The sequence below is a fragment of the Amphibalanus amphitrite genome, unplaced genomic scaffold (assembly GCF_019059575.1).
Source record: "Amphibalanus amphitrite isolate SeventyFive unplaced genomic scaffold, NRLGWU_Aamphi_draft 000145F_arrow, whole genome shotgun sequence".
NCBI classification, from domain to species: Eukaryota; Metazoa; Arthropoda; class Thecostraca; order Balanomorpha; family Balanidae; genus Amphibalanus; species Amphibalanus amphitrite.
This window is the reverse complement of record NW_024881640.1, coordinates 685986-711624: the sequence shown is the minus strand read 5'-3', so window position 1 is coordinate 711624 and position 25639 is coordinate 685986. Positions and strand designations below refer to the sequence as shown.

At 48.0% G+C, this 25639-nt stretch overlaps 2 protein-coding genes and 1 non-coding gene across 8 annotated transcripts in view; 2 read left to right on the top strand and 1 right to left on the bottom strand.

Moving 5' to 3' along the window:
• Positions 1-37: 37 nt before the first annotated feature.
• LOC122382720 (E3 ubiquitin-protein ligase MARCHF6-like) lies at positions 38-20804 on the bottom strand. Of its 2 annotated transcripts, XM_043368406.1 has the most exons (18): positions 20713-20804; positions 17641-17745; positions 17127-17297; positions 16509-16725; positions 15870-16014; positions 15243-15603; positions 14682-14850; positions 14223-14361; positions 13735-13914; positions 13281-13432; positions 11371-11455; positions 10798-10896; positions 10395-10598; positions 9634-10020; positions 6890-6979; positions 6370-6502; positions 4291-4426; positions 38-3775 (listed from the first exon to the last, which is right to left on the bottom strand). In XM_043368406.1, the coding sequence occupies exons 2-18, from the start codon at positions 17660-17662 to the stop codon at positions 3649-3651; spliced, it is 2817 nt and encodes a 938-aa protein (XP_043224341.1). In that variant the 5' UTR covers positions 17663-17745; positions 20713-20804; the 3' UTR covers positions 38-3648. The 2 variants fall into 2 exon arrangements, with proteins under 2 accessions (XP_043224341.1, XP_043224340.1); XM_043368405.1 differs by lacking the exon at positions 20713-20804 and having other exon boundaries at positions 17641-18000.
• Trnas-cga lies at positions 4081-4162 on the top strand. Its single transcript has one exon. It is a non-coding gene; the product is annotated as a tRNA-Ser (tRNA).
• LOC122382721 (AP-1 complex subunit gamma-1-like) overlaps positions 18278-25639 on the top strand; it is a 23939-nt gene continuing 16577 nt past the window's right edge. Inside the window, exons 1-6 of one of the 5 annotated variants that reach the window (XM_043368411.1) lie at positions 18278-18729; positions 22681-22749; positions 23063-23246; positions 23479-23625; positions 23937-24175; positions 25060-25136. In XM_043368411.1, the coding sequence (XP_043224346.1) occupies positions 22686-22749; positions 23063-23246; positions 23479-23625; positions 23937-24175; positions 25060-25136 (711 nt within the window). In that variant the 5' untranslated portion in view covers positions 18278-18729; positions 22681-22685. Of the gene's footprint in view, positions 18730-21075; positions 21287-22680; positions 22750-23062; positions 23247-23478; positions 23626-23936; positions 24176-25059; positions 25137-25639 lie in introns of those variants that run through there. The other 4 variants (XM_043368409.1, XM_043368408.1, XM_043368410.1 and 1 more) reach the window with 4 other exon arrangements.

Below are 25639 nucleotides of genomic sequence, written 5' to 3'. Positions count from 1 at the left end.
TGCCGTACTGTCATCGTATCACCCCGAATAGACACAATTCCATTCAAAATCGATGTATTTACATGTCCTTGGTTAGCCATGGCGCTATCTCAGTCTGTTGTATCCCACAGACGTAAACACCTGTATAGCTCCTCTAATACCCGAGAACAGCGAGAGAAACCCATCGCCCCTCGGCGTGCCCTCTTAGCGAGAGCCGTGATATTATACACAGACGGCACGGGTTAGTTAGTTCTGGGCACCACCCCCTCATCTAACGGACACCCTGCTCTTTCACTCGTCGCAGTCTTAGCTGATTCACATTTACACAGCCTTCAGTCACACTTGAAATCGGGGGCGCCTTATACAACTTAGGCTGTTCTCTACGCAGGGGCGGCTATGCAGTTCAAGTAAGCTGTTTTATGGTTTCGACAGTAACGTATAACGAGTTACCGCACCACTGCACGTCAATCGGCTGGGGCTATGTTTTGAGTGCGTCGAGCGAAATAGGATAATACGTAGGCATAATACCAGCCCGCTGGGCCGCTGTGGCAACTCAAAACACGACGTCTGGAGGCCACGATAGGAAGCCGGCGAAAGCCTTGCGCTGGGTAGTTTTCACAGGCAAAGGTTCACGCGAGAGACTCCAAGGACACACAGAGACACCCGCTCGACAACAGCCGTGACGGCTTACAGTTCAGCGATTCCCTTAGTGCAGCACATGTTCTCTTCATCCCTGCACCACGGCCGGTTAGGATAGCACCAGGTCACCAACATCGTATCCCTTCCATCACCACATCCATACCCGAGTCTGTTCCACAATGACACCCATCATCCAGTTCCACATCCACATTCAGTCTACGGCTGGTCAGTCCACTGAATCCACATTCCACATTACTCCTTGAGGCCGCATCTTCCGTCCACAGCTTCGCACACTCGGGTCCTTTAGGAACGGTCTTCTCAACAGACCGGGTCGTTCGGGACACACTAACCACGCCATATTGCGCCCGGTAGCGGGGAGCAGTAACTCACATCGAAAGCACAATATCGTACCCCTCGCGTCGGGGCAACATCCGAGGCAGGTTTCTATACAGGAACCGCTCACTGAATTACACATATGTAGGCTTTTCTACAAGGACCGTTTACTGAATTACACAGAGGCATACTTATCTACAAAGACCGATAATTGAATTACACGGATTCCGTGATGAATAATAACGCATTCCGAAAATCGTTACACGTGTTTACAAACCCGACACATACTCGTATTATGCAACATACAGGGTGTCCCATAAGTTCGTTCTCACCTAAATTTTACGTTTATAGGCTCTCTTGCTTAAAGGCACGCTGAAATTGGTTCGTAACTGAGCTTACGTGGTTGCCATGGCTGGTAGCAATATGCTCCACAGTAACTAATTTCTGTAGACAAAATAGTTTTTGCTAGAGAGCCCGCTTCCTACAGAGACGGCTAACGCCGCAACATTAAGGTCTCTGATACGGGTACTTCTCGGTATTTAGTCAGCACGTGACCATTCTCGACGATTGAGGGTGATTGAGGCCTACCAGTCTGTAGCCAATGTCCATCGCTAACTGGACGCACAGTCAGCAAGTGACGCCGATGATTTGTCGGGAGTCAATCACTGCAAGTTTATTCTCTTTCCAGTCAGCCCTCAGGAGTGAGCCATGTGGCCAAAACTGTGTGGCGCCAAAGTGGCCATCAAAAAGGTTAAAGGGCTAGAAAGTTGGTAAGCAGACTTTTCAGGATGGATTACCAGCTGTCTAAGAGTATTCTTTCGGGGTACATAACTCAAAGGTGCTTAAGCTTTGCTTACCGGAGGGCTCAAAACAGTCAAAAACGTATTAAAATGGCCAAACATGAGTTTCGTTATGCCTGAGGCTAAACAACTAGAGGGCTGAGGACATCAATAAGGTCATCTGGACTAACTAGTCCACGTTCGAGATGAAACACCCGTCCAAACCCGAAAACAACCCCATAAGGGCGAAGGAGGAGGCCTCCGTTCCGTCCCGTTATGTTCCTATGCAAAAGGCCAAGATCACGGTATTGTGAGGTTATAGGCGTCCAGACGCTGACCAGGTTGCGATTGGTGTCCCAGAAACAGCTGTGGGAAGCATAATACTTTCCCAAGAACATCTAGGAGGAGTTTCAGCCTTCAAGCTGAGCTCGAACCGCGAGTATGAACACATTTATAGAGGAGAAAATGGCATCCGGAAGGTCGTAGGCCCAGCTTCAGGCAAGACAGTGCATCAGTGCACAGGTCAAGCAAAGCTTAAAAGCAGTGCAAGGGGACTGTGACAGGCGTTTGTGGGAAGATCACATGCCAGGCAACTCATCGGATCAAAATTTCATAAAAATTCGTTGGTTATACTGAACTTGAGGCTCGTCGAAGCGAAGCGCTGTTCCAGCCTCGAGGAGCTCACGGCGCACGTCAATTCAGTCTGGGCTAACTTCAAGCCTGCTAAGCAGCCAAACCTGCCAGTTGGCATGCCGCAGCATGTATTCATGTGTTTGCCTATTAACTGGGGAGCACAATGAGGGGTCATTAATATATCAAAACGCAATGTACTCTGTTTCACATGCAAATATAATGTGAGAACGAACTTATGGGACACCCTGTACTTCAAGCACAGGATTCTACCTGGGGTCTTCCTCGCCTCACAGATCCCCGTTTTCACACCACTTACTACAGATATCTAACATTGAGGAGCAGGGCCCATCACACCGTGGCGAAGGAAGAAGAGTCACCAGCTGGACCACACCACAGAACGCACTATATTAGGCACATGAGCCGCGGACACCTTCACATGGCTGTATTATGTATGGCAAGACGGCGTACAACACGCGTAAAGTGCCGAGCACCATTGAAAGAATACCAATAGACCAGGACATTGACAAGCCGCACATATATTCATCACGTTTGACACATGGCTGCGATGATTATACTACGTTTACAGCTCAGGATCGCCTGTCAAACCCCGATTCATCTATTGAAGGTATACGACACGTAGAACGTCTTATCTTGTGTAAAACCATACGCCCTCGCTGTAATGCACTACCGTCCCATTTAAATGTAGCTATTCACGTCGTTCCTTCAGTGGTCGAGATTAAATATTACTGAAATGCTGTTTAGCGAAGCATAAACGGCACAATGTAATAGTCGCCGTGAGATTTGGACGCCTGAGGATTTTACTTATAGCAAGTCTCTGGCAGAACCGGCTGATTTTTTTTTTAAGTCTGTTGTTCATGGGTTTTGGGTATCTCATAACCGACAAAGAGTAGAACTTTGTTTCAAAATATGTCACTGCGAAAAACATCGCGTAATTCGAAAGGCGAACTATGACACAATAAGCCGCGGAACTCACGTGATGTGACGTCATCTCCGTTTCTGTAGCACCACGCCAGTGTTTTCTAGCAGATTATGTCCCACTTCACCCTTTCGCTCTATGACGTCACACTGCATCAAGTGCGTCACTCCCAACCACTGGAAGTATGACGTCACCCACCGCCGGCGGTCCGGCGATCAGCCCGTTCAGAACAGGCGTGATCCTCCGGCCGGCGACCTCCAATGTGGTGTCTGGCGGGGGCGGGGGCGGGGGCGGGGGCGGGGGCGGGGGCGGCTGCACAGCAGTCGGTCCGGCCGCCCGACACTGTCCTTATCTGGCCTCCTCGGCTGCAGCCGGCTGCGGCGGCTGGGGAGCGGCCTGGGCAGCGGCCGCGGCGGCCGCCCGCGACTCCTGCCGCTGGGGGTCGTAGTTCACCAGTCGGCGGCCCACCAGATATCTGACGGGGACGGGTCGATGGTCAGCAACGGATGTGGAAGCACCGAGCCCCACTTGGTTTGCGCTAAACCCCTCCACTGCATTAGATTAGCTAAGGCTTTCCTAGAAACCGTCTGTGATAGCTAATAGATTGACTCTCGACATGCTGAGCATCACACTCAGGTGGCAATAAGATTGTCGGACGGTGACGATTTACAACTATGCAACATGGCAAAGATGCATCTCATTCTCTTTTACCAATCAATCAAACCACTAAATCCACCCTACTTAACATCTATTCCACAACCGTCAGCGGAGCACCATCAAGCAGTCGTGGCCGAGTGGTTAAGGCGTCAGACTCGAAATCTGATGGGGTCTCCCCGCGCAGGTTCGAATCCTGCCGGCTGCGTAACTTTTCGCCGCTCAAGGCAAGAACCGCGCAGTCGTCACGGAGACCTCTCACTTATGAGATTGCCACTACGTTTTTAACTCACATTTTTACTTTTAGCATGACATGCAGAACACGATTCTACTCACTTGTCGTTTTTGATGTGTTCGTAGAGTTTCCGGAACTGGTGGTACTGGAACCAGAGCATGGTAACCAGCGAGCTGACCACCACCAGGAACGGGTAGATGTTCCGCTGCACCATGTAGAGCGCCGTCGATGGAGGCACTGCCGGTCAGGGCACGGACAGGGGCAGCGGTCAGCGAACGGGAGACATGGGGGCGAATATTATACGTCCTGTAGTCGACATGTCATATTGTCTCGTGAGAGCCATTTGTATTTTGTATTTGTACATACGGTCTCCATTGTATGGCTTTTCAGACAGCGATTGATGGTTCATAGCACACTTAGCCTATGATTGTTACAAAAAAGTACATGGCGTAATATTCACATGAAATGCAGTAAGGCAAGTGATCTTTTGAGCGGTCAGATGCTCCTCAATGTCAATTTTATCTTCAGCCTAAGGCTAGCCTCGTTATCTTACTTACTTAGACTTATTTCGTCGACTCCATCTAGTAGATGCAGGATCATTTCTGATCGTCTTCCAATTATGTTAGCTGTCTGGATGATATAAATTTTCAGGACATCATAGTTGGGAGGACTCTTTAACAGTTACTCTTCTTGGTTATATTCTCAGTGAGTTCCTTGCGCACACGGGCTTGGTAGATATAATGGATGATCAAGCTTTGTGGCTTATCGGCGATGATGATAAGTTCTGCTGCTGGTAGCGTTCTGTTCAAGATAGTTTTGTATATTTTTTGAGCAGCTACTCTATCGTCCTTCAGTTTGTCACATTCAAAGAGCATGTGTTCCAGAGTTTCAATGGTATTACGACACAATGGACAGACAACAGTTTCTTTGTGCCTTCTAACCATGCTTGTGGCCACCAAAGAGTGGCCCGTTAGTAGGACAATTTTGGTTAGTGTCGCTTGTCTGGTAATTGCGCTGTACTTGCTTGCCGGCCAAAATGTTTTCGGCGCCTCGTACTTTTCGGTTTGTGGCAGTAGCGAAAGCCAAAACAAACTTGTCATATTCTCTGCTGTGTTCCTGATGATTTTTGTCATACTTTGATCCACTGATGCAGATGCTAACTTGTTCCATGCTGTCCGCGGTTGGTCTATTTTTTGATTAGCCAGAATAGAGAGGCTTGGTAAGTTCAGATGTTGGAGCAATGTGTCCCATTGGCGCACAAGACTCGTGGTTCGATCAGCATTGACTGCTCCATGGGTGATGATATATCTGGTTAGAGTGTGTTCCTTCGCAGCTCTCAGAAGGAAACCTATGAATTGGAGTGCGGTTCTCATTACGAGGCTTGTGCATGTCGGTGCACCCAACATCACATATGTCACCATTTTTTGCGTTTTGGTTGGTAAACCTTGGATGAGACGGTAAATGCGCATGAGCATTCCTTCCAAGTACATGATATCTGTTGGTGAAAGGGATGTAACTGCTAGGCTGTAAATTAGAACCGGTTCAGCATATATTCTCCATGTTGTATAGTGTGACATCGGATTGTCCATTTTGAGGTTGATTCCTTTCTTACACTTAGCAAAAAATGTTCTTCTTGCTTTCTTCATGCATTCTTCTATCCTTCTCTTTGCTGGACTTCTGGTTGTCATAATGATTCCTAGGTGGGTGTATTCATCAGTTTGCTCTATTGATTCAGTGCCAAGCGTCCACTGTACCGGAGCTGTCCTGCCAAAGACCATTATTTTGGTTTTTGATACGTTATATCTATAACGCCACAAGCAACTATGGTTGTAAGCGATATCAAGCATTTCTTGGAGTTCGTTTGGGTCTGTGCTTATGAGTACTTCATCATCGGCGTAAGCGATAACTGGTACTTGTTTACACCCTATCTTGGCTCCCTTATGTGATTCCAGCAGCAGCATTCCAGTTATCGAACATCTCTAGATTCGCGACCGATTTCCACGATAAAAATGCGAACAAAATTATTTTTATGTCTCCTTTCTAACAATTCAACCAGCGAAGTGCACGACCTTCAGTATTCCATCCCAGGACTAATGCGAACCATTGCGCCAGCCACTGGACTCTCTCTAACCCACTAATCATTGAAACCACCCTCCCCGTATAGATCCCCCGTAACTCACGGATAAGCGGCACAAAGGAGTGGACCAGTACATAGGGTACGGCCAGGGCCAGACCGAGTAGAACCACCAGCGGCAGAGCCAGGTCCATGAGCACGGCGCGCAGCTGCAGGTTCCTCAGGCCGTTCAGATACACCTGAGGAGGGGAACATAGGTTAGTACGGTACACAGCTGGAGGTTCCTCAGACCGTTCAGATACACCTGGGGGGGGGGGGGGAGGGAGGGAGCAGGTCAGTACGGGAGGCAATTGGAGGTTCCTCAGACCGTTTAGATACACCTGAGGGGGAGGGGGGAGGACACAGGATGTTTATTGGACGTACTGCACGCAGCTGAATGTTCTCTCCTCCAATGATATGCATGTAAGGAAAATGGAAATATTCAATGAAAAACATGGGGACACCGTGAGATGAGCGCTAGAAAAAAGAAGAATTAGCGGATAGTCTCAACCTGTCGAGTTGAGAAACTCTGCAGGTACCAGGTCGACAAGGAGCGGTACGGGCCACGGTCGGCACGCTATTCTCACCTGTTCGAGCGCAGCCTTGAGCCACCAGTTGGGGCCCATCATGGTGATGGCACACGTGATCTTGGTGTAGAGCACCCCCAGTGCCCAGTCCTGCCGGTCACACAGACAGGTCGGTTACAGAAACCGGCTGTCGGACGCGAAATGAGTTCAATCAGAATTAAAGCGCATTCATCTATGCATAATGCATAGATGAATGATTCAATAAATGATTTAAAAGAAACGCTACGATACCAGTATAACGCCTTTTGGGGCGACTAACGGAGCGAGCGAGAGGGTGGGCCTTGCACGTGCGAAATTGCGAGGGGGTACCTCCAACTGACTTGTGCACGGCACCCTACTAACCGGTCTCTAGCGATGTGCCAAATTTGGGCACAATCGGCCCAGCCGTTCTCGAGATCTGGAAGCGGCACCCTGCACGTGCGCACGTGCAAAATGGGTCCCAACTGACTTGTGCACGGCACCCTACTAACCGGTCCCTAACTGTGTACCAAATTTGAGCGCAATCGGTCGAGCCGTTCTCGAGATCTGGAAACGACCCCTGCACGTGCGCACGTGCAGCAGCACCCCAACTCTGGCACATGGATATACAGTGCCTTGTGGGTGCCTACCTACATGCCAACTTTCAGCGCAATCGGCCAAGTAGTTACCGAGATATTGCAACAATTACCAAACTGACACCTCTTCGTTTTGCACGTGGCACGTGCATAAGGGGTCACCCACATGCATCGGGAATAGTCCAATACTTGGTAGAAGGAATGAAGCTACCCTACAAAAAAAAAGTGGTTGCTGAGATATAAGCCTCGCAAAAGCGTGACCATGGCCGGCCGGCCGGCCGGCCGCTCATGCTCAGAAATTTCCGTTATTATGGAGCGAGCGAAGCGAGCGGAGTCTTACGTAGAATAACGGAAATTTCTGAGTATGAGCGGCCGGCCGGCCGGCCGGCCGGCCGGCCGTGCGGACGCTTTTGCGAGGCTTATATCTCAGCAACCACTTGACCGATTTACATGCGGTAATTTTTGTAGGGTAGCTTCATTCCTTCTACCAAGTATTAGACTATCCTCGATGCATGTGGGTGACCCCTTATGCACGTGCCACGTGCAAAACGAAGAGGTGCCAGTTTAGTAATTGTTGCAATATCTCGGTAACTACTTGGCCGATTGCGCTGAAAGTTGGCATGTAGGTAGGCACCTACTAGGCACTGCATATCCATGTGCCAGAGTTGGGGTGCTGCTGCACGTGCGCACGTGCAGGGGTCGTTTCCAGATCTCGAGAACGGCTGGACCGATGCCGCTCAAATTTGGTACACGGTTAGGGACCAGTTAGTAAGGTGCCGTGCACAAGTCAGTTGGGACCCATTTTGCACGTGCGCACGTGCAGGGTGCCGCTTCCAGATCTCGAGAACGGCTGGGCCGATTGTGCTCAAATTTGGCACATCGCTAGAGACCGGTCAGTAGGGTGCCGTGCACAAGTCAGTTGGAGGTACCCCTCGAAATTTCGCACGTGCAAGACTCACCCCCTCGCTCGCTCCGTTAGTCGCCCCAAAAGGCGCTATACTGGTTCTAAGGAAAGACTACGCTCGCTTCGCTCGCTCCGTAATAACTCACTTTCAATCCATGAGGAGACATTAGGACCCTTGCTTAAAAATAGAGATGTCAATCGGATACCAACTTTTTGGCATACCGATACCAAACCGATACCAACTTGGTATTTGGTATTTCAATCGTAATGTGTTTACGGAGCGAGCGAAGCGAGCGTAGTCTTTCCTTAGATTAACGGAAATTTCTGAGTATGAGCGGCCGGCCGGCCGGCCGGCCGTGCGGACGCTTTTGCGAGGCTTATATCTCAGCAACCACTTGACCGATTTACACGCGGTAATTTTTGTAGGGTAGCTTCATTCCTTCTACCAAGTATTGGACTATTCCCGATGCATGTGGGTGACCCCTTATGCACGTGCCACGTGCAAAACGAAGAGGTGTCAGTTTTGTAATTGTTGCAATATCTTGGTAACTACTCGGCCGATTGCGCTGAAAGTTGGCATGTAGGTAGGCACCCACTAGGCACTGCATATCCATGTGCCAGATTTGGGGTGCTGCTGCACGTGCGCACGTGCAGGGGTCGTTTCCAGATCTCGAGAACGGCTGGACCGATGGCGCTCAAATTTGGTACACGGTTAGGGACCAGTTAGTAGGGTGCCGTGTACAAGTCAGTTGGAACCCATTTTGCACGTGCGCACGTGCAGGGTGCCGCTTCCAGATCTCGAGAACGGCTGGGCCGATTGTGCTCAAATTTGGCACATCGCTAGAGATCGGTTAGTAAGGTGCCGTGCACAAGTCAGTTGGAGGTACCCCCTCGAAATTTCGCACGTGCAAGGCCCACCCTCTCGCTCGCTCCGTTAGTCGCCCCAAAAGGCGTTATACTGGTTGGTATTTTGTTGGTATCATAAACCCTCACTAATGTATAAGAGGCTAAGAAATCGGTAAAAAGTTGGTATTTCCCTCATTTTCCCAAGTTGGTTTGGTTTCGGTATTTTCCCGTGGTTTTGGTTGGTATTTGGTTTGGTATCGGTATTCCGATTTTCTGTAATTGACATCACTACTTAAAAATGAGCTGTGCGTTTTATCACCACTATCTTCTCGAGTCTTCAAATTCCCCTTCAGAGACGCACTAAGTTCCAAGAATCGTACGCTTTCCTTCTTTTCCCTTCCTTGCTACCCATTCCTCTCCCCTCCCTCTGATCCCCTCACCTGGAACACGAAGAAGACGGGCGTCTGGTTGAGCGGCACCCTGATGGGTACAATGACCACCACCTCGAGCAGCAGGCCGTAGCAGAGGGGGATCACTCCGACCAGCACCACGAGCGCCACCAGAGCGCGCAGCGCCGCCACCGCCCACTGCCGGAGCCGGGCGTACACGCCCGACCAGCCCAGCGGCAGCCAGCTGGCGGCCAGCACCGCCAGACGCACGGCCAGCCAGCTGGCGTAGAGGCCGCAGGCGGCTGTGTATAGCTCGTGGGCGGGTCCGTCGGTGACCCAGAGGGACAGCAGGCAGCGGCCGATGTAGACCGGCACGGTCAGCATCAGGACGGAGGAGACCAGTAGGGTGATACACATCAGTATCAGCAAACAGCCGATCTGGGGGTCAGAATATCAGCACGTCAGAAACGAGACACTTATCAGCGCATCAGGAACAGACAGCCGATCTGGGGGTTAAAATATCAGGGTTAAAATACCAGCATATCAGTACGGACATCAGGAGCACATATCCAATCTCAAAGGTAACCAGCAGCACGCACTAACGATTCGGCATTTGCGTTTCACCTAGCTTCCAAAAGTTGAGAAGGTAAATGCAGCAAAGGCTTTCCGTGTAAATCGTTCCTCTAAAACAGCACGCACCTACCACATGAATTCATGAGTTCAGCATGCCAAATAGCAAGCAACGTAGCCTTCCTTCAAAGGCACTCGCAACCCCTCCTCACATACATCCCACCACCACACCCACTCCTTACCCTAGCGGACATCCACTGCGGCCGTTTGTAGGGCTGGAAGCCCACCGGCGCATCGTGCAGGATCAGCGCCTGGTGGGCCGCGCCGAGGCCGCCGCCGCCCGCCGCGCCGCCCGCCACGCCGTTCGGCTCGGCCCGCGGCGGGGGCGGCGGCGGCGGCGGAGGCGGCAGCGGACCGTCGTAGTTACCGCGCTCAATGTCGTCCTCCTGATGGGAAAGGAAATTGATAGATGAGTATTATACGAACAGATATTTAAAAGTTTCAATAAATGATGCGTGACTAGTCATGAGTCCATATTGAATTTGCATATATCAATCACTTGACGAACAGTCTGGCTACCACAGACTACTTCCATGGTCAAAGATATTCACCCAGTTCCTCTCCTTGGATCAGACTAGGACTCACCTGTTCATTGAGCTGGACGTCTCCGAGCAGGTAGGACCTGAGGTCAGTGACCCGCGCCACGGCCACGCACCACCAGCGGACCAGGTTCTTCAGCCACACCTGCCGGGTCGGTCACCGGTCAGTCAGATCGGGTCAGGTCAGGTCAGGTCAGGTCACACTAGTCTGGTAGGTCATGTCAGGTCAAGTCTGGTGAGTTTCTTGAGTGAAGTAAACGAAACGGCGCGATGCTTTCTAATTTAATAAACTCGAGAGTCCTGTTAACTGAGATTTTTCTATATTCATCTCGCACAGACCAGCTAATCAATATCAACGTACCAGATGAATATGCCTGGAACAGCTGTTTCGACATAACAACTCACTGTTATGTTATTGAATTCAGTCATGCGGATGCTTCGGATCTCCATAAGACTAAACGGATTGTGTCAGATCCTGGTCCTAAAAAGGTTGATCATGAAAATCACTCAAAACTGATAAAGATGTGGACTTAGGCACGACACGCCATCCAAGTATGAGCCCGCAGACCGTAACTAGGCATCTAGCAGCTAATCGTATTTGACGTCCGCTTCGACTTACCTTGGTGTGTCCCTGCTCGAGCAGCGCCGGTAGGAACACCTGAAGTAGGAGAATCTGCAGAGACGGCTCCACCACCGGGCCCTCGCTGTGGGAAATAAAGCGACGGTTAACAACAGGTACCGGGCATAACGGGCGGATATATCAAGCGTCAGAGCGGTGTCTCCGAAAGTGAGAAAGGAACAATATCCATAATGGTTAGATAAGAAGCAAAACCTCTGTCCAAAGTACAAGAATACCTTCTAAGTTTTCAAACCTTCAGGAAGTGTGATTTTACAAAAGAGATCAAAACAGAGAAGGACATGCCTCATAATGCTTCATTACGTAATCCATTGTTTCCTTATTAACCCGCGCCCTGCTGGGGGTCCTGGATTTCCACGCCCTGCTGGGGGGGGGGGGGTGTTTGAACACCCCCCCTTGTAACTCGGCTCCTGGGCCACGTAGCGATACGCGGAAGGCGGCGTTCGAAAGAGAGTAAAAAATAATGACGAAATCACTTCGGTCAATTTTTTGGTCAGGTCAAAGGTCAGGTCACCAGAGGTCATTGAAGGCAAAATTTCGCCGATTTCCAGGTCGAATGTCGAAAATTTCCAAGAAGCCAACGCATAACTCGGGAACCAATAGAGCTACAGCGCCGCGGAAAAGTGCATTCGATAGCCCTATTAACGCCCTTTCTGAGTAATTCTCTCAGATTTGACCTAACGTCAACGGTTTTGCCTGCAGGGGGCAAAAACTGCAAAAATAGCCGATTTTTTCGAAAACAGTTTTTCTGCAATAACTTTTGACCCAAGCCTTGTACGAGCTTACTTTTACCGGCATCGTGTTCCTCTCGTCAAGACGCATCGAATGCATTATGACTTGACCTTGAAAGGTCAACTTGAAAATTTGACCTCAGGTCAAGGTCATGACCTGACCGGAAAGGGTCATGTTGCATATCAGTCGATCCGTATCGTCGAGCTGAACACATCTAAGGCGTTTTCATCGCTCTAGCATGCCTCTATCAAAAGTTATTTGCGAAAAACTGTTAGATACCATTCGTGACCTAAGATGACCTCAGGGCATAAACAAGGGTCACGGACACCATTTTCAAGTTCAGTGTGTCTAAACCACTTGTAATTCGGTGTTTGGGAGTGTTTATAACGTCTTTCATCCAAAAGAGGCGCATTTCAATTTTCTCCCATTGACTTATAATGGGGAGGTCGCAAAATTGACCTGACCTTAGGTCATCGATATCAAAATTCTGAGATATATATTTTGTACATGCTATTGCTCTTAGCAATCGCTGAAAGTTTCAAAGCGATCGGTCACTCGGTGTAGCTATGACAGACATTGAAAGTTTTTATGAGGTGAGGTCACTTCAAGTGACCTGGTGACCTGACCTTGAATGACCTTGGTCTGAAATTTTCACAACATGTGTAGAATTGATGTATGATAAGGTGTACCAAAAACGGCGGCGCTCCGCGCCGCCGTTTTTGAGATATTCGCGAAAAACCACAAGGGGGGGGGGTGTTCAAACACCCCCCCCCCCCAGCAGGGCGCGGGTTAATAAGAACTTGATCCGATATTCGAATTATCAGATAAATCCTTCGTACACGTTCGCAAGCTACGTAACTAATCAGCGGGAGCTACGGACATCGCATTATGCAAGTTATATAAGACGTAATAAGCGATAAAACTGCCGCCCTGCATGCCGTGTTCCGCGTTTCTATAGATGTTTCTATAGATGTTTCTATAGACACCGTTCTAACCTCAACAGCACGCAATCATCCTACCCATCCTAATCGCCCACGAAATATGAATGCAGTCCTTCCTCATCCTCACCTAACCTTCAGTCTCTCCTTCCCCCTCCCCGGCGATTCGCGAGTCCTAGGCCCAACTCTCAGCCTCGTTCCCTGCGGCGACTGGCAACTCACTTGACCAGCGCGACGTTGTAGGGCAGGAACTTTGGCCAGCAGTACTGGATGAAGCGCACCGGCAGCCACAGCATCAGCAGCACCGTGGTGCCGAAGATGATGACGGAGGCGATGAAGCGCCGAGTGTGCCGCAGCACTGGCAGGTGGATCATCTGAGGGATGACCAACGGGGCGGGGAGAGGTGAATGCGCTGGAAATTATAGTTGCGATTTGGTTATGCATATTCTCCTGCAGCTTGAGCAATGTTAGTGAAAAAGATAACTAATTATGTGAGCGACAATATTATACTAACCAGTCATGGATGTTATTGGTTACGGCATCCTAATCACACATCGAGAGCGCTTCGCTGGTAAATAAAGCGTTTACTTATTACTTATTAGTGTACCATCCGTGTATCAACTGACTATTGTTAACAAATGTCACTGTTCGATAACTGAAAACCCGCGTCGCTCACCTCCTGAATGGGGTTGAAGTCGGGGTCGTTGAGGTTCCTGAGGAACCACAGCACACCCGGCCGAAGCACTTCTCTCAGCAGCAGGATGAACGAGGCGAAGTAGAAGACGTAAATCATGCCGACCAGCCAGTGCAGGAACATGCACGAACCCGGAGCCAGCTTGAACGCCTTCTGACGGTCCTGTTGGATGGGAAGGGGAGACGGTCAGAGGCGTACCTCAGGGACCAGAGAGAGTAGGCCACTGATACGGAGTTGCATACATATATCAAAACACGATACGAGCCATGAAATATAACGTACATCTACGTTATGCTGTGGTCATATATCAACGTGCATACTTGAACCTGGACGATGCTCTTTTACGACCTTCGCGGTTCGTGAACATGACTAAGCAAAGATTCTCCCCAACCATTCTTCTGAATCCCACATTATCCTATACTGTTTTTGCCTCTTAATATGTGACGGAATACCCTGTGGCCCTCGCTAACCTGTAGACTCGTGTCGAGCAGTGTGAGGGAGCAGACATCCAGCCACCATCCACAAACCAGCGGGAACACGCCAATCTCCACCACGGCCAGCATCGATACCTTGACCACCACGTAGCACACGCCTAGAACGCGCTTCGCCCTGCGGAGTAACGAAGGTGGGTGTGATTAGACGATGGTTAGATGGTTTTGGCGGGGGGGGGGGGGGGGGAGTCGAGGTGAATGTGCGTTGCTTTTGGGTGAAAGACAATGTCACTGTCAGTTTGCAAATATATCAGGCGCAGAAGATGTCTCGTTATTGCAATATGTAACAAAATAGCTTATATTCACATAAATACAAATATTGGCCCGGAAAAACATCAATACCTATATTCCATGAGCAAAGAAATGGCTTCAGACTTAGCCAACTGTTTAATCATACCAGCACAATTTACATGAGTCAGCTTCCACATTATCTCTCACCTGTTCATGGAGAGGATGGACGCGAACGTGTGCAGCAGCACGAACATGAGTCCGATGATGCAGTAGCCGACCAGGGTGGTGAGCAGGCCCTCGAAGTGGGACGACATTACCATGTCCTGCACTCGGAAACCCATGATTGCGAAGTGGCCGATGTGGTACGGGCAGAAGGCTGCCCCAAGAGAAAAACGAAAGGTTAATGATGGTGGGATAGTGGGTCAGCGCCGTGAAAAACTGATAACTTGTTTGAATAGAACAATCATGAATTATCTAGCCTTTACAGTAGTCTGCAATTCCATTATGCAGCACCGATGATTAAACTATTCAAAATGTATGTCATTTTCAGTCAGTCTTAAATCCTTCAACTACTCGCTTATAAAGCATAAATTAAATGTATATTAAATTAAATTAAAATGTAAATAATTTATGTACAAATGTACACAACTTAAATCAAATCTTCAAGATGAAGATGAAGATAAATAAGTCATTGACCTAGGAGTAAATTTGATACCGAAAGTTTCGCCAAATATTTAGGAGTGTCACCTACCCCTAGTACCCACTCACCAAACACCAGGATGAAGAGTGTGTTGAGTGACACCACCCAGAACACGTGTTCCAGGAACACCAGCGAACCGTCCAGGCCGAGCAGCCGCTCCCAGGTGAGTTCCTCGGCGGCGCGGTCCCAGTCCATCGGGTTCCAGTTGTTATCGTCCGCGCCGGCCGCCGCGCCGCCCGCGCCGCCGCCGCCCGGCCGCGGCTCCGGGTCCAGGAAGGCGTTCCAGTCGGCGCCGCCGCCGCCGGCCGCCGCCGCCGCCTCCTCGGCCTCCCGGCGCACCACGTGCACCACGTCGGCTTCGTCTCCGGGCAGGTCCAGGTCGTCGGGGTCGACGCCGTCACCAGGGACACCGTCCAGGTCACCGTCGTCCTGGCGGGGGACAAAGATCAGTCAGATGCCAGGAGCAGAGAGTAACACTACAAACACAGATTGCTCCGTCCATGACATATCTAAACCATGCTGATGGTCCATTCCAGGACATATTTCTGCTAGCACAACAAAAAACCTAGTCATCGATCGGTCACAACAACCCCATAACCCATCGTTTCCCATCTACACGTTCCAGCCTCTGTCAGATCCAATCTCCCTCCGTCCGAGTTCCATCCGTCCCCTTCCCATGCTCACGGCGGTCCTACCTCCGGGACAGCGGCCTCCTGCTCGAGCCAGTCGGGACCGCCGCCGTGCAGAATCTGCTCCCGCAGCCACACCAGACTGATGAACGCGCACAGTGTGCACGTGACCACCAGGCAGCCCTGCAGGCTGTCGCTCAGCAGGTTTTCACTGAGGGAGGAGGGGAAATCACGTGACCACCAGTAGGTTCTCACTGGGGGAGGAGGACAATCACGTGACCACCAGGCAGCCCTGCAGGCTGTCGCTCAGCAGGTTCTCACTGGGGGAGGAGGGCAATCACGTGATCATCAAGCACGTTGACCGTCGTCGACCAAGATTACTTTACTACCCGTCGTTATGACGTCGTCATAACAGTCATGACGTCAACTTATGACTATTTTTACTACCTACCACCAAAACACTGCTGCAGTCTAGCCTAACCAATCAATACAACAATTCTAAGTCCACTAACATCAGCTATCACCGATTATCTCCGGACTTCCAATTCTAAGCCACGTCCCTTCCATTTCCCTTCCGTGTCATAACCTACAACTGTACACTTTTCCCCCCGCCTCCGATTCAACGTATGTCTCATCCCCCCCCCCTTGCTCACCGTATCTCCATCAGTCCATCCCCCCCCCCCCCCAATCCCGTCCAAAACTCACGTGGAGAGCATGTCGAGCGGCAGTGACAGTATCGAGTTGACCGACCCGGCGAACAGACACCGGTAGATTCTGCAGGCCGTCAGCGGCACGATGCCCAGCCACGCGAACGCCACCAGAGTGTAGTGGAACCAGAATCGCACGGCAGTGGCCACGCTGCCCAGGAGGCCACTGAGGATGTCGCCGAGTGGCAGGCGCTTCGGCATGTCCGGCGAGTAGACTGTGAAGGGAGGGAGGGGGGGGGGGGGGGTGAGGGGGGTAAAAGGGGGGAGGGCATTCGTCGAGTCATGGAGGGAGAGGGAGGTAGTTAAGTCCGATATGAGAAGACTCAGTGAGTCGACGCGGGAAATGTTATGCGAGCTGAGTCTAGCCAGAACGATCAATCTGAGTGCGGCGTGAGTAGGAAACAGAATCCGCTGGTCGCGATAGGGAAGGGTGAGATTCCCTTACGGACCATACTTCCCGATCCCTCCCTCCTTGCCTTCCGCATCATCCTATCCCATCATCCTTCACATCATCCCATCCCATCATCCCATGCCTTCCCATCATCCCATCCTATCCCTCCTCATCTTATCCCATCTGAACGGCCCCAAACCTGCACCCACGCCCCGTCGCACGTACTGGGTGTGAAGGAGAAGCGGTGGTTGCAGAGCTCGCAGTACTCCTTGCGGCTGTAGCGCAGCCACTGGATCAGACACTCCTGGTGGATGTATTTGATGCTGCCCGTGCAGATGCACGGGTAGAAGAGCGGCCGGTCCATGCTACCCTCCGACCGACACACCCGGCAGATATCTGAGGACGGTCGGAGTCACAGAGACAGGTGAGAGCACAGACAGGGGCGTGCTTGAATTAGGTATTACGATAACGACTAGAGAGACCTCACGCATGGAGCGGTTCGATAATTGTTTGCGTGAGTTTGATACGGAAAGCAGAAAAGTAGAAAATCATTATTTAAGGTAGCATAGAAAGCATCCTTCGTATACGTATTATCAGCGACATCGAAAATCACGAAACAACATTATGAATCTTAGCAGTTAGCACGAGAGGCAAGCTTCGTTACACTTGGCGATAGAAGGCAAAAATAAAAGCAACGTTTAAATACAAAACCTAGCCACTGATAAAACTGAAATATCACCTTGTTGTGAATCGTCATCCATGGCTTCTTTGTATGTATACACGGTCTTGCGACTCAGGCTGGTGTGGTTTTACCGATTTCTCATTGGGAAGAGTCGCACAAATTCTGAAACAGCACAAGGAGTTATGGATTTGAAAAATCCATGACAGATTTTTAGAATACTTCTCAGTTTTCAAGTTGCATATCGTATGCAGAACTATAACCATTCCATCATATTCGAATTTGTTCGGCACAATATCACTCATTAATGAACATCTGTAAAAGGACAAGAAATGCTGCGACCGTGAAGGACAAAGCAAAAGGTAACTAAAATTTCGAGCTAGGAATGATTGGTGTCCAACTAAAAATCAAAATGTTTTCAATTTGACACGAATATCACGAGCTGATAAAGCAAAAATAGCGATGATGACCTATATCGCGGTTAATACGCCTGACGACTGTCTGTCAAAGCACTTCCTCACATTGATTTCATTATCCAACAGCCCCGCAGACATCTAGCAGCTTGGTATAAACAGTTGGCGTATTTACCGCCAACATAATTACGTAAAAGTACGACGACAGAAGAGAATATACGATAAAACAGGTAGCGAGATCGGAGTCACCAGACAGAAGCTGATGAGGTCAACGACCTCCCAGCGTGGTTCAGCGGCGGGGAGGTACATGTGATAACACAATATCGACGTCAGCGGTCTCCAGCGTCAGTAATATTATTCAGCGTCAGCGATCTCTGGGGTCGGTAATCTTGACTCTTGAGCACAGGCAATATCGCGCAACAGTAATCTGAAAGGCCGGCGATCTATAGGGTTGGCGATCTCAAAGGTCAGCGATCTCGAGGGTCAGCGATCGCGAGAGAACGCCAGGGCCCAGGGATCTCCAGCATTAGCGTCTCTAGCGTCAGTAATATCCATGTCATCACTCTCGAGCGTCAGCGACCTCCGAGCATCTTTAGCGCCAGCAATCTCGAGCGCCAGCGATCTCGAGCGTCGGCGATCTCGAGCGTCAGCCAAATCCAGCCGGGTTCACGATCTCTCGAGCCCCCTCCATTGACAACAACGGGTCAAGAATGTGATGGTGAAACACTTGTGTGAGGTGAGTAGTTTCAATGACACAGTGACATTGACAGTATTAGTGATGATGAGACAATGACAAGTAAAATGATATTGACAGAACAGTTAGATATATTGTAACTACAGCAATACAGAAGGCAATGATGAGGACTAAGTGACACAGAGGAAATGCCTTTTACCAGCAAAGCAGTAATTATGCTGTTATGGCACTGCAGCAGATTTATTTTAGCCAATGTTGTATATTTTTGTCCAATTTGCTTTCCTTCTCTGGGGATTATCTTGGTAATACAACATTTATGTAGGCCAACCAACATTTGACATTGACAGTGAATGTCTAGCAGATGCATTTAACTACCACACTTTAAACTCAACTGAAGATTTTGAATCTATGAGTAAAATGCTCCTGAAGAGGAACAAATTTCCTAATTATTGCCCAATGCCCATACACTGTACAGGGCTAAAAGGTGCGCACTGTCCAGTCCTCCTTTCTGGAATGGAACAGCACAATTTTTAGGAATGGAATGGAACAACAAGATAATTTTATTTCAAAATGTGTAGCAAACCATGTTAATTCCTGATGGTGGCTCACTATGTAGTAACAATTAACATACAACTCAGTATCTGTCTCCTCCAGTTTCACTTGCTACTCTTGTTTACTTGCTTACTGTCTCAGCCAGATGATCCCTCAGCAAGCTAATCCTGTGTCCCGGTCAAAGCCAACCAGATTCATTCATCCCAGCTGGGTAGCTCCAAATCAAAATAAGCCCTTCAGTTCAAGCAGAAAAGTTGCATGAAATGTATCTTTAACTTTTATTTAATCACTTTGCACTTTCTTTCATAAACTGTGTCTCAATGGTAGAATGGATGGTTGTGGGCCCAGGTGCCCCACCAAGCAGTGCATGTTGCAAATGACACCACGGACCCACCACCGAACCTCACACGCCCCTGTTTAATTGGTGGTATTTTGAATCAGAAGTTTATTGTACCACAGGTGGATAGTGGCAGAGTCCTCCCAAGTCTAGTTTGACCCTCTCTCACCAGTTGCCAGCTAGCTGAATATGGAAACGCTGGTCAAATGACGTAGATCTCTCCATTTGCCAACTTGCTGTCACCGAGTTAAAGGGACTGTCCCACCTTAACATTAGATTTGAGTTGAGATAGCCATCTTGATGGACGTTCTTTGAAAATCAGTGCCGTGAAAACCGTTTCTCCAGCAATTACTTCATCGCAAAGAAATTTGAGTTTGATTTTGACATCTGTGCAAATAAGTGCCACAATGTATTGGTATAGGCACTTAAATCTGATGACGTCATCAGGCTTTCGAACGTCCGTTAAATGTTTGACTAAAACGTTTTGTAGCACGCGGTGGTATATGCTGCGTTGCGCGCAACAAATGCCGCACTTTTAAATAAAGTCGCTAGGAACAGCGGAGATCCCAAAAAGTAAACAAAAGTAAAAGTCTAATATCTTGAAAACCGGTGAATATTTTTCGGTGAAATTTGGTAGATATTCGTTTTCGCTCTTTCTGAACCGAGCGACATCACTTTCATGCCAATTCATAAACTTTTTTAAAGGTGGGAGGGTCCCTTTAAGAGACGGAGGCCTTGTCCACTAGCTCACAGGGAGGACCAGAAGAGAATACTGCAAGATTCTTTTCATTTTCCTTGAACTAAGCACCTACACTAATGAGCAAAAACTAATACCTATTTACGTAACAATACAATCCTGCTATCCTATTCCTAAACCACCAAGGGAACAAACTGTCGCTAACATAATAATGGAAAACTCTTGAAGATTTGTATTCAAAACTGAAACACTTCTTCAATATGGCAATTCTGGTATAATATAAAATAAATTTGACTTCCATAGTGATAGACCATTGCCATAGCCAGCCCATATTGTTGACAGTTTGTTATCAAGATCATTCTGATCAAATTGCAGAATGTGCTATGGCTGAAAAGCGGCAAAAAATAAATAATCACTTAAATATACCCATACTACTTACACAGATGACAAGCATCAGCTTACGACGCACACCCCAAGACGGAATCGACGAAATTCCTCTCAAACATAAACCAAAAATGCGTATATTAGCAGTGACGCAAAGACAACAAGAAAGCTTCGGGGGAAAGTCCTCATGATAATCAGCTGATAGTAAAAGTGACGCTATATTTAGAGTTTTGTTTCTAAAAGTAGTTATTCAATGCTATCTTTTGCCATTTAATAAATCATAAATATCCTTTAAATGATGATTTAAAAAATTCAAACAAAAGTTATGTTTTGGTAAGCATAAGTTATTTGCTATTTTCCTCAAAACTTGCTTACAGTTTGACATGTAGCAAATAGACAGCTGGCGAATAAAACTGATCACCTGACTCGCTTGTTACACGTATTGAGTTGGGGATCACCTGTCCGGTGTGCATCTGGTGATTGTAGAATTGTCCGGTGCTTGTTGCGCCTTATGCAAGGAATTTTGGCTACATTTTAATGCTTTATGTTTTTTCTTCTTGAAAAACAAAATCGTGCTTCATATTCCGCGTCTATAGCATATTGTCTTCAATTATATACAGAATAAAGAGGTGAGATATTGTGCTACATTTCTTAGGCAAATCTGGCGCATTATTGTTTTACGAGTTAATTTGTATTTTATAGCGTTTTTGGACATTTAATGGTTGTTTTACCGAATATTTTTAATGTAGAAATGAAACTTTGCATATTGAAGTACTTCTTAATTCCAGCTTCTGCTCTGGCTATGCCTAAGTTGGTGAATTTTCACTCGGGTAATGTGGGTGGGCAAACGGATGCTTTCATCTGCTCAATATCATTTTGATGCATTTAAATGATATTGAGCAAGTTTTTGTTCTAGTTTTTTTTTTTTCGTTTGCTCTGTGCTGACTGATAACACTTACCATAAAACTTATATCACTGCTCTTTGGATTCTATTGAAAATTATTATTTCATAACTAAGGAACAGTTCAAGATCCCATTCCATTATACAGATGGTAGCACTTAAAGGAAACAGTTCACTTTCCTGAAATTAGTATTTTGCTATGGATTTACGATTTTTATGCTCAAAATGATCAGAAAATAAAATAAAACCGTTTAATAAAAACAATTATTTTCTATATTTTAATATAGGACGAACTATATTCTATGTTAAATAATGTTTGACGCGGAAGCTCATTACGCGTTGACCAATCATATTGCGTAGTTCAAACCTACGCATGCTGCATTAGCTGTAAGCAGCATGCTGATTGGCTGACGATGACGTGGCTGCATTCCTGTGCAAGGCACACATTCCTCTGCAAGGCACTCTTTTCGGAGCGAGAAATGGAATATCTTCGTCTAGGGTGATCGTTGAGCTGTAAAAGCTCCTGATTTGTGCTAGTATCAGCTCAAGCTACGAAACTGCTATTCCAGTTCAAAATCCCATGTTAAAAGTGAACTATTTCCTTTAATTCAGCTTCAGTGGAGTCTTATTGAAATGATATGATGCATTCATAAGAGCATGCCTTTCCCACAGGGATGGGCCCCATGCCCTAATTATGGGCCAAGTAATTTGTTTTCCTATTAAATCTTTTTATGGGCCCCAACCCTAAAAATATGAAATTTTAAGCTATAGCTGCTAATTTCTGGAAGCCCATTGGTTTACTGGCTGACTCACCTGGCTAGCCAGGTGATATAAACAGACAAGTTGGCCTCCAAATCAGCTAACATAAAAAAATATATTCAGTAGAATTATCAGGGTTCCTTGGTTGATTTAAAGACAAAATTCATTGTTTTCAAAGGGTAGCTCACAGATAAGCTGATAATTTGATTGGACTAGTGACCTGTTGAATAACTTTGCCCAGGATGAGCAACAGAGAATAAGACTGACATTATGGGTCTGAAATAATCAGTGTTTTATTCCTTTAGAGGTATCAAAGGATTATGGTTTTGTAGTTTGTTCATAGCATCCATGATTTTCTTTCAGACAGAATGAATGCTGCCCTGGACACAGTGTCTGGCATAAGGCAGGTCTTCAATGAAGCAGTAGAGAGAGGTAAGGAATTGATATTTATAGACCCAATTTGTATCAAGCCAAAGCCTACCTTTTCATTATTTGTATAATGTATTTAAGGGTTTCAAGCAAAAATATCCCCTGAATGCACCAGGGAATGAAGTGAATATTGGATTGATTCATATTTCATATCTTCAAGATCATTGATCAACAAAGCTCATTCATGCATATATGGTAGTATTGTGTTGTTCATCATTTACTCAGAACTTCCCAGCATCCCCTGGCTATTCCAGGAGGTTGCACCTATCACCCCTGAATGACATACCACCCCCTCACCTTACTCATCTCACTGCAGTCAAAAGTCCGACGCCGATCCGTCTCCGGGACCTGATCCGCCAAATCCGCGCGGCACGGACGGCCGCAGAGGAGCGTCAGGTGGTCAACAAGGAGTGTGCCCTCATCAGGAGCACCTTCAGGGACGAGGACAGCGTCTGGCGCTGCCGCAATGTCGCCAAACTACTCTACATTCACATGCTCGGGTTTGTAGTGTGGTGTCGATGTTGCCAAAAGTTTACCGTTTTGTTACTGAAAGTGATTATATTTGTGGTGATGAAATCAAAGTGGCTGGTCTTGTATTGTTTGTTTTGTAGTTCTTGGCAATGTCTACTTGTCCTTTATGTGGTATTATGTCACAAGGTTGCATTTAAGCCATGACGAGTGTTTCCCGTTGTCTTCAGCTCGATGGAATGACTCCGTCTTCGCCTTCGCCAGGTACCCGGCCCATTTTGGCCAGCTCGAGTGTATGAAGCTGTCGGCCTCGCCGCGCTTCACCGACAAACGAATCGGCTACCTGGGCGCCATGATGCTGCTCGATGAGAGGCAGGATGTTCATCTGCTGCTCACACACTCACTCAAAACGTCAGTGCTCGTGATCGTACGGGGGGGGGGGGGTCACTGGGTGGGTGGGAGTGGAATTGACTCGCTGATATGGTGCTCATAAACACATAATGCCAATGACAAACCGCTGAGTATCTTGAACATGACTGTGTGAATGCGATACGTTCGTTCCTTGATTCTTGAACCACAATTTTGTGTCATTTTCACACCCTTTTGCGTCTTTTTACCTTCGTGATGATATGGTAACTTCTTATGCGACGGTTACATCAGCTGTTAGCCGTTAGACGTGATCTCTCCCCCCCCCCCCTTCCTCTCTACTCCCCGTCTCACAGCGACCTGAACAGCAGTACCCAGTTCGTGGTCGGTCTCGCTCTGTGCGCGCTGGGCACCATCGCCTCCCCCGAGATGTCTCGCGACCTGGCTGGAGAGATCGAGCGGCTCATCAAGTCATCCAACGCCTACATCCGCAAAAAGGCCGCGCTGTGTGCGTTCCGCATCATCACCAAGGTGCCGGACCTGATGGAGATCTTCCTGCCGGCCACCCGGCAACTTCTCACCGAGAAAAATCATGGTCAGTCGGGCGGGCGATCGGGATGGGCGGGCTGGCGTGGATTGGGTGAAGAAATGCGCTGGCGCAGGCCTGGTGGCTCGCTAAGTGTCGGCTAGTGGGCTTGGGCGTTGAATAAGGCATGTAACGCCTCTGACGCACCGGCAAAGTTTCATCATTTGATTGTCGGAAAGTTTGCGGTAGATGGGATATTTTGGCCTTCTGAATCCCGAGGGTGTTGTATAAAATATGTGTCATTAATCATGTGAGGACCGGTCATATCCTGGTGATTTGATTAAAGTCACCGTGAGTTTCGTACTTGCAACCATCCTGGTCCTCGTATTATAACCGTTGTTATACTATGGAATCAGTTTTATTGGTGCACTACTGGACACTACTTTATGATGGCCGTGGATTTTAACGGCATGTAATTGTCGCGTGAACACTCGTGGTATGATGGCAATGTTCGCGTGTGTTGTAGGATGCTTATGAGTGAGCAGGTTCGTCAGGCGAAGCATGGATTGTTTGGTTCCCGTGTAACGTTGGAATGCTGAATTAACGTTTCTAGCTACTATAATGATGCACCGCATACTTGCATCCTGTTTCTTGCAATGATTGCAAACTTTGAACCTTGATATGTTATCGATAGCTTACTTTAGGAAATGACTATTGAATACTGTTTAATGTTTATTCCTTGGAATGTGCAGTCTATTGGAACAGAATCTGGTGAGACATATCAAAACAGAACGTTTACCCAAGGGCGTAAAATTCTTTCATTGTTGTCTGGTGCATAATTTTTCAGTTTATAATTTATGCGTAGGCGCATTTTTATAGGAAAGGTCTAGCTGTTCGATTGCCCTGGGGAATGAGAAAAGCTAAGACATATTAATAAATGTTTATTTTGACAGGAGTGCTGATTGCTGGCGTCATTCTAATCACGCGGATGTGCGAGATCAGTCAAGACACGCTCCAGCACTTCAAAAAGGTCAGTCCCAGCACAGCCTCTCGTCAGTCGTCAGTCACTGGATGCCAGTCGCCGCGTTCAACTGTGTCATCTGATTGTGTATTCCATGGCTGTTGAACCAGGAAATATCGCTGTTATGGGTGTCTAGTTCAGTCTCGTGAGAGCGTATTTAAGCTGGTGGGTTGTTTACATCGGTGTCATAATCTGTTATCGCTCACATGTTGTGTCGCAAGTCTTGTCATTACCCTTGTCTTCGTGTATCCATGTTAGTGAAGACCAGTCCTCTGTCTGTTTATTTCCATTTCCCACTAATTACCTCCTTGCTCATCTCTCGGTGGGGCTTTTCATCTCTGGCCTAACCCACTGGTAGGTAAGGGTCTGCTCACCGCCGCTCATATGCATGGGTTTCCAGTCCTGCCCGGCTGGCATTTTCCGTGCCTGTCTACTCACCCCGGTGTGAGACTTCGGAGCAGTGTTTGATTTTCTTTGATCGCTCGCCGTTGCTATGGTGATTATAGAGACGC

Coding starts and splice junctions, on each gene's coding strand:
- LOC122382720 (XM_043368406.1), bottom strand. CDS start 17,662: ATGGATGACGATTCACAACAAG. Junction 14,362..14,681: donor TCCATCCTCTCCATGAACAG/GTGAGAGATAAT, acceptor GTTACTCCGCAG/GGCGAAGCGCGTTCTAGGCG. Junction 13,433..13,734: donor ACTTCAACCCCATTCAGGAG/GTGAGCGACGCG, acceptor GTCATCCCTCAG/ATGATCCACCTGCCAGTGCT.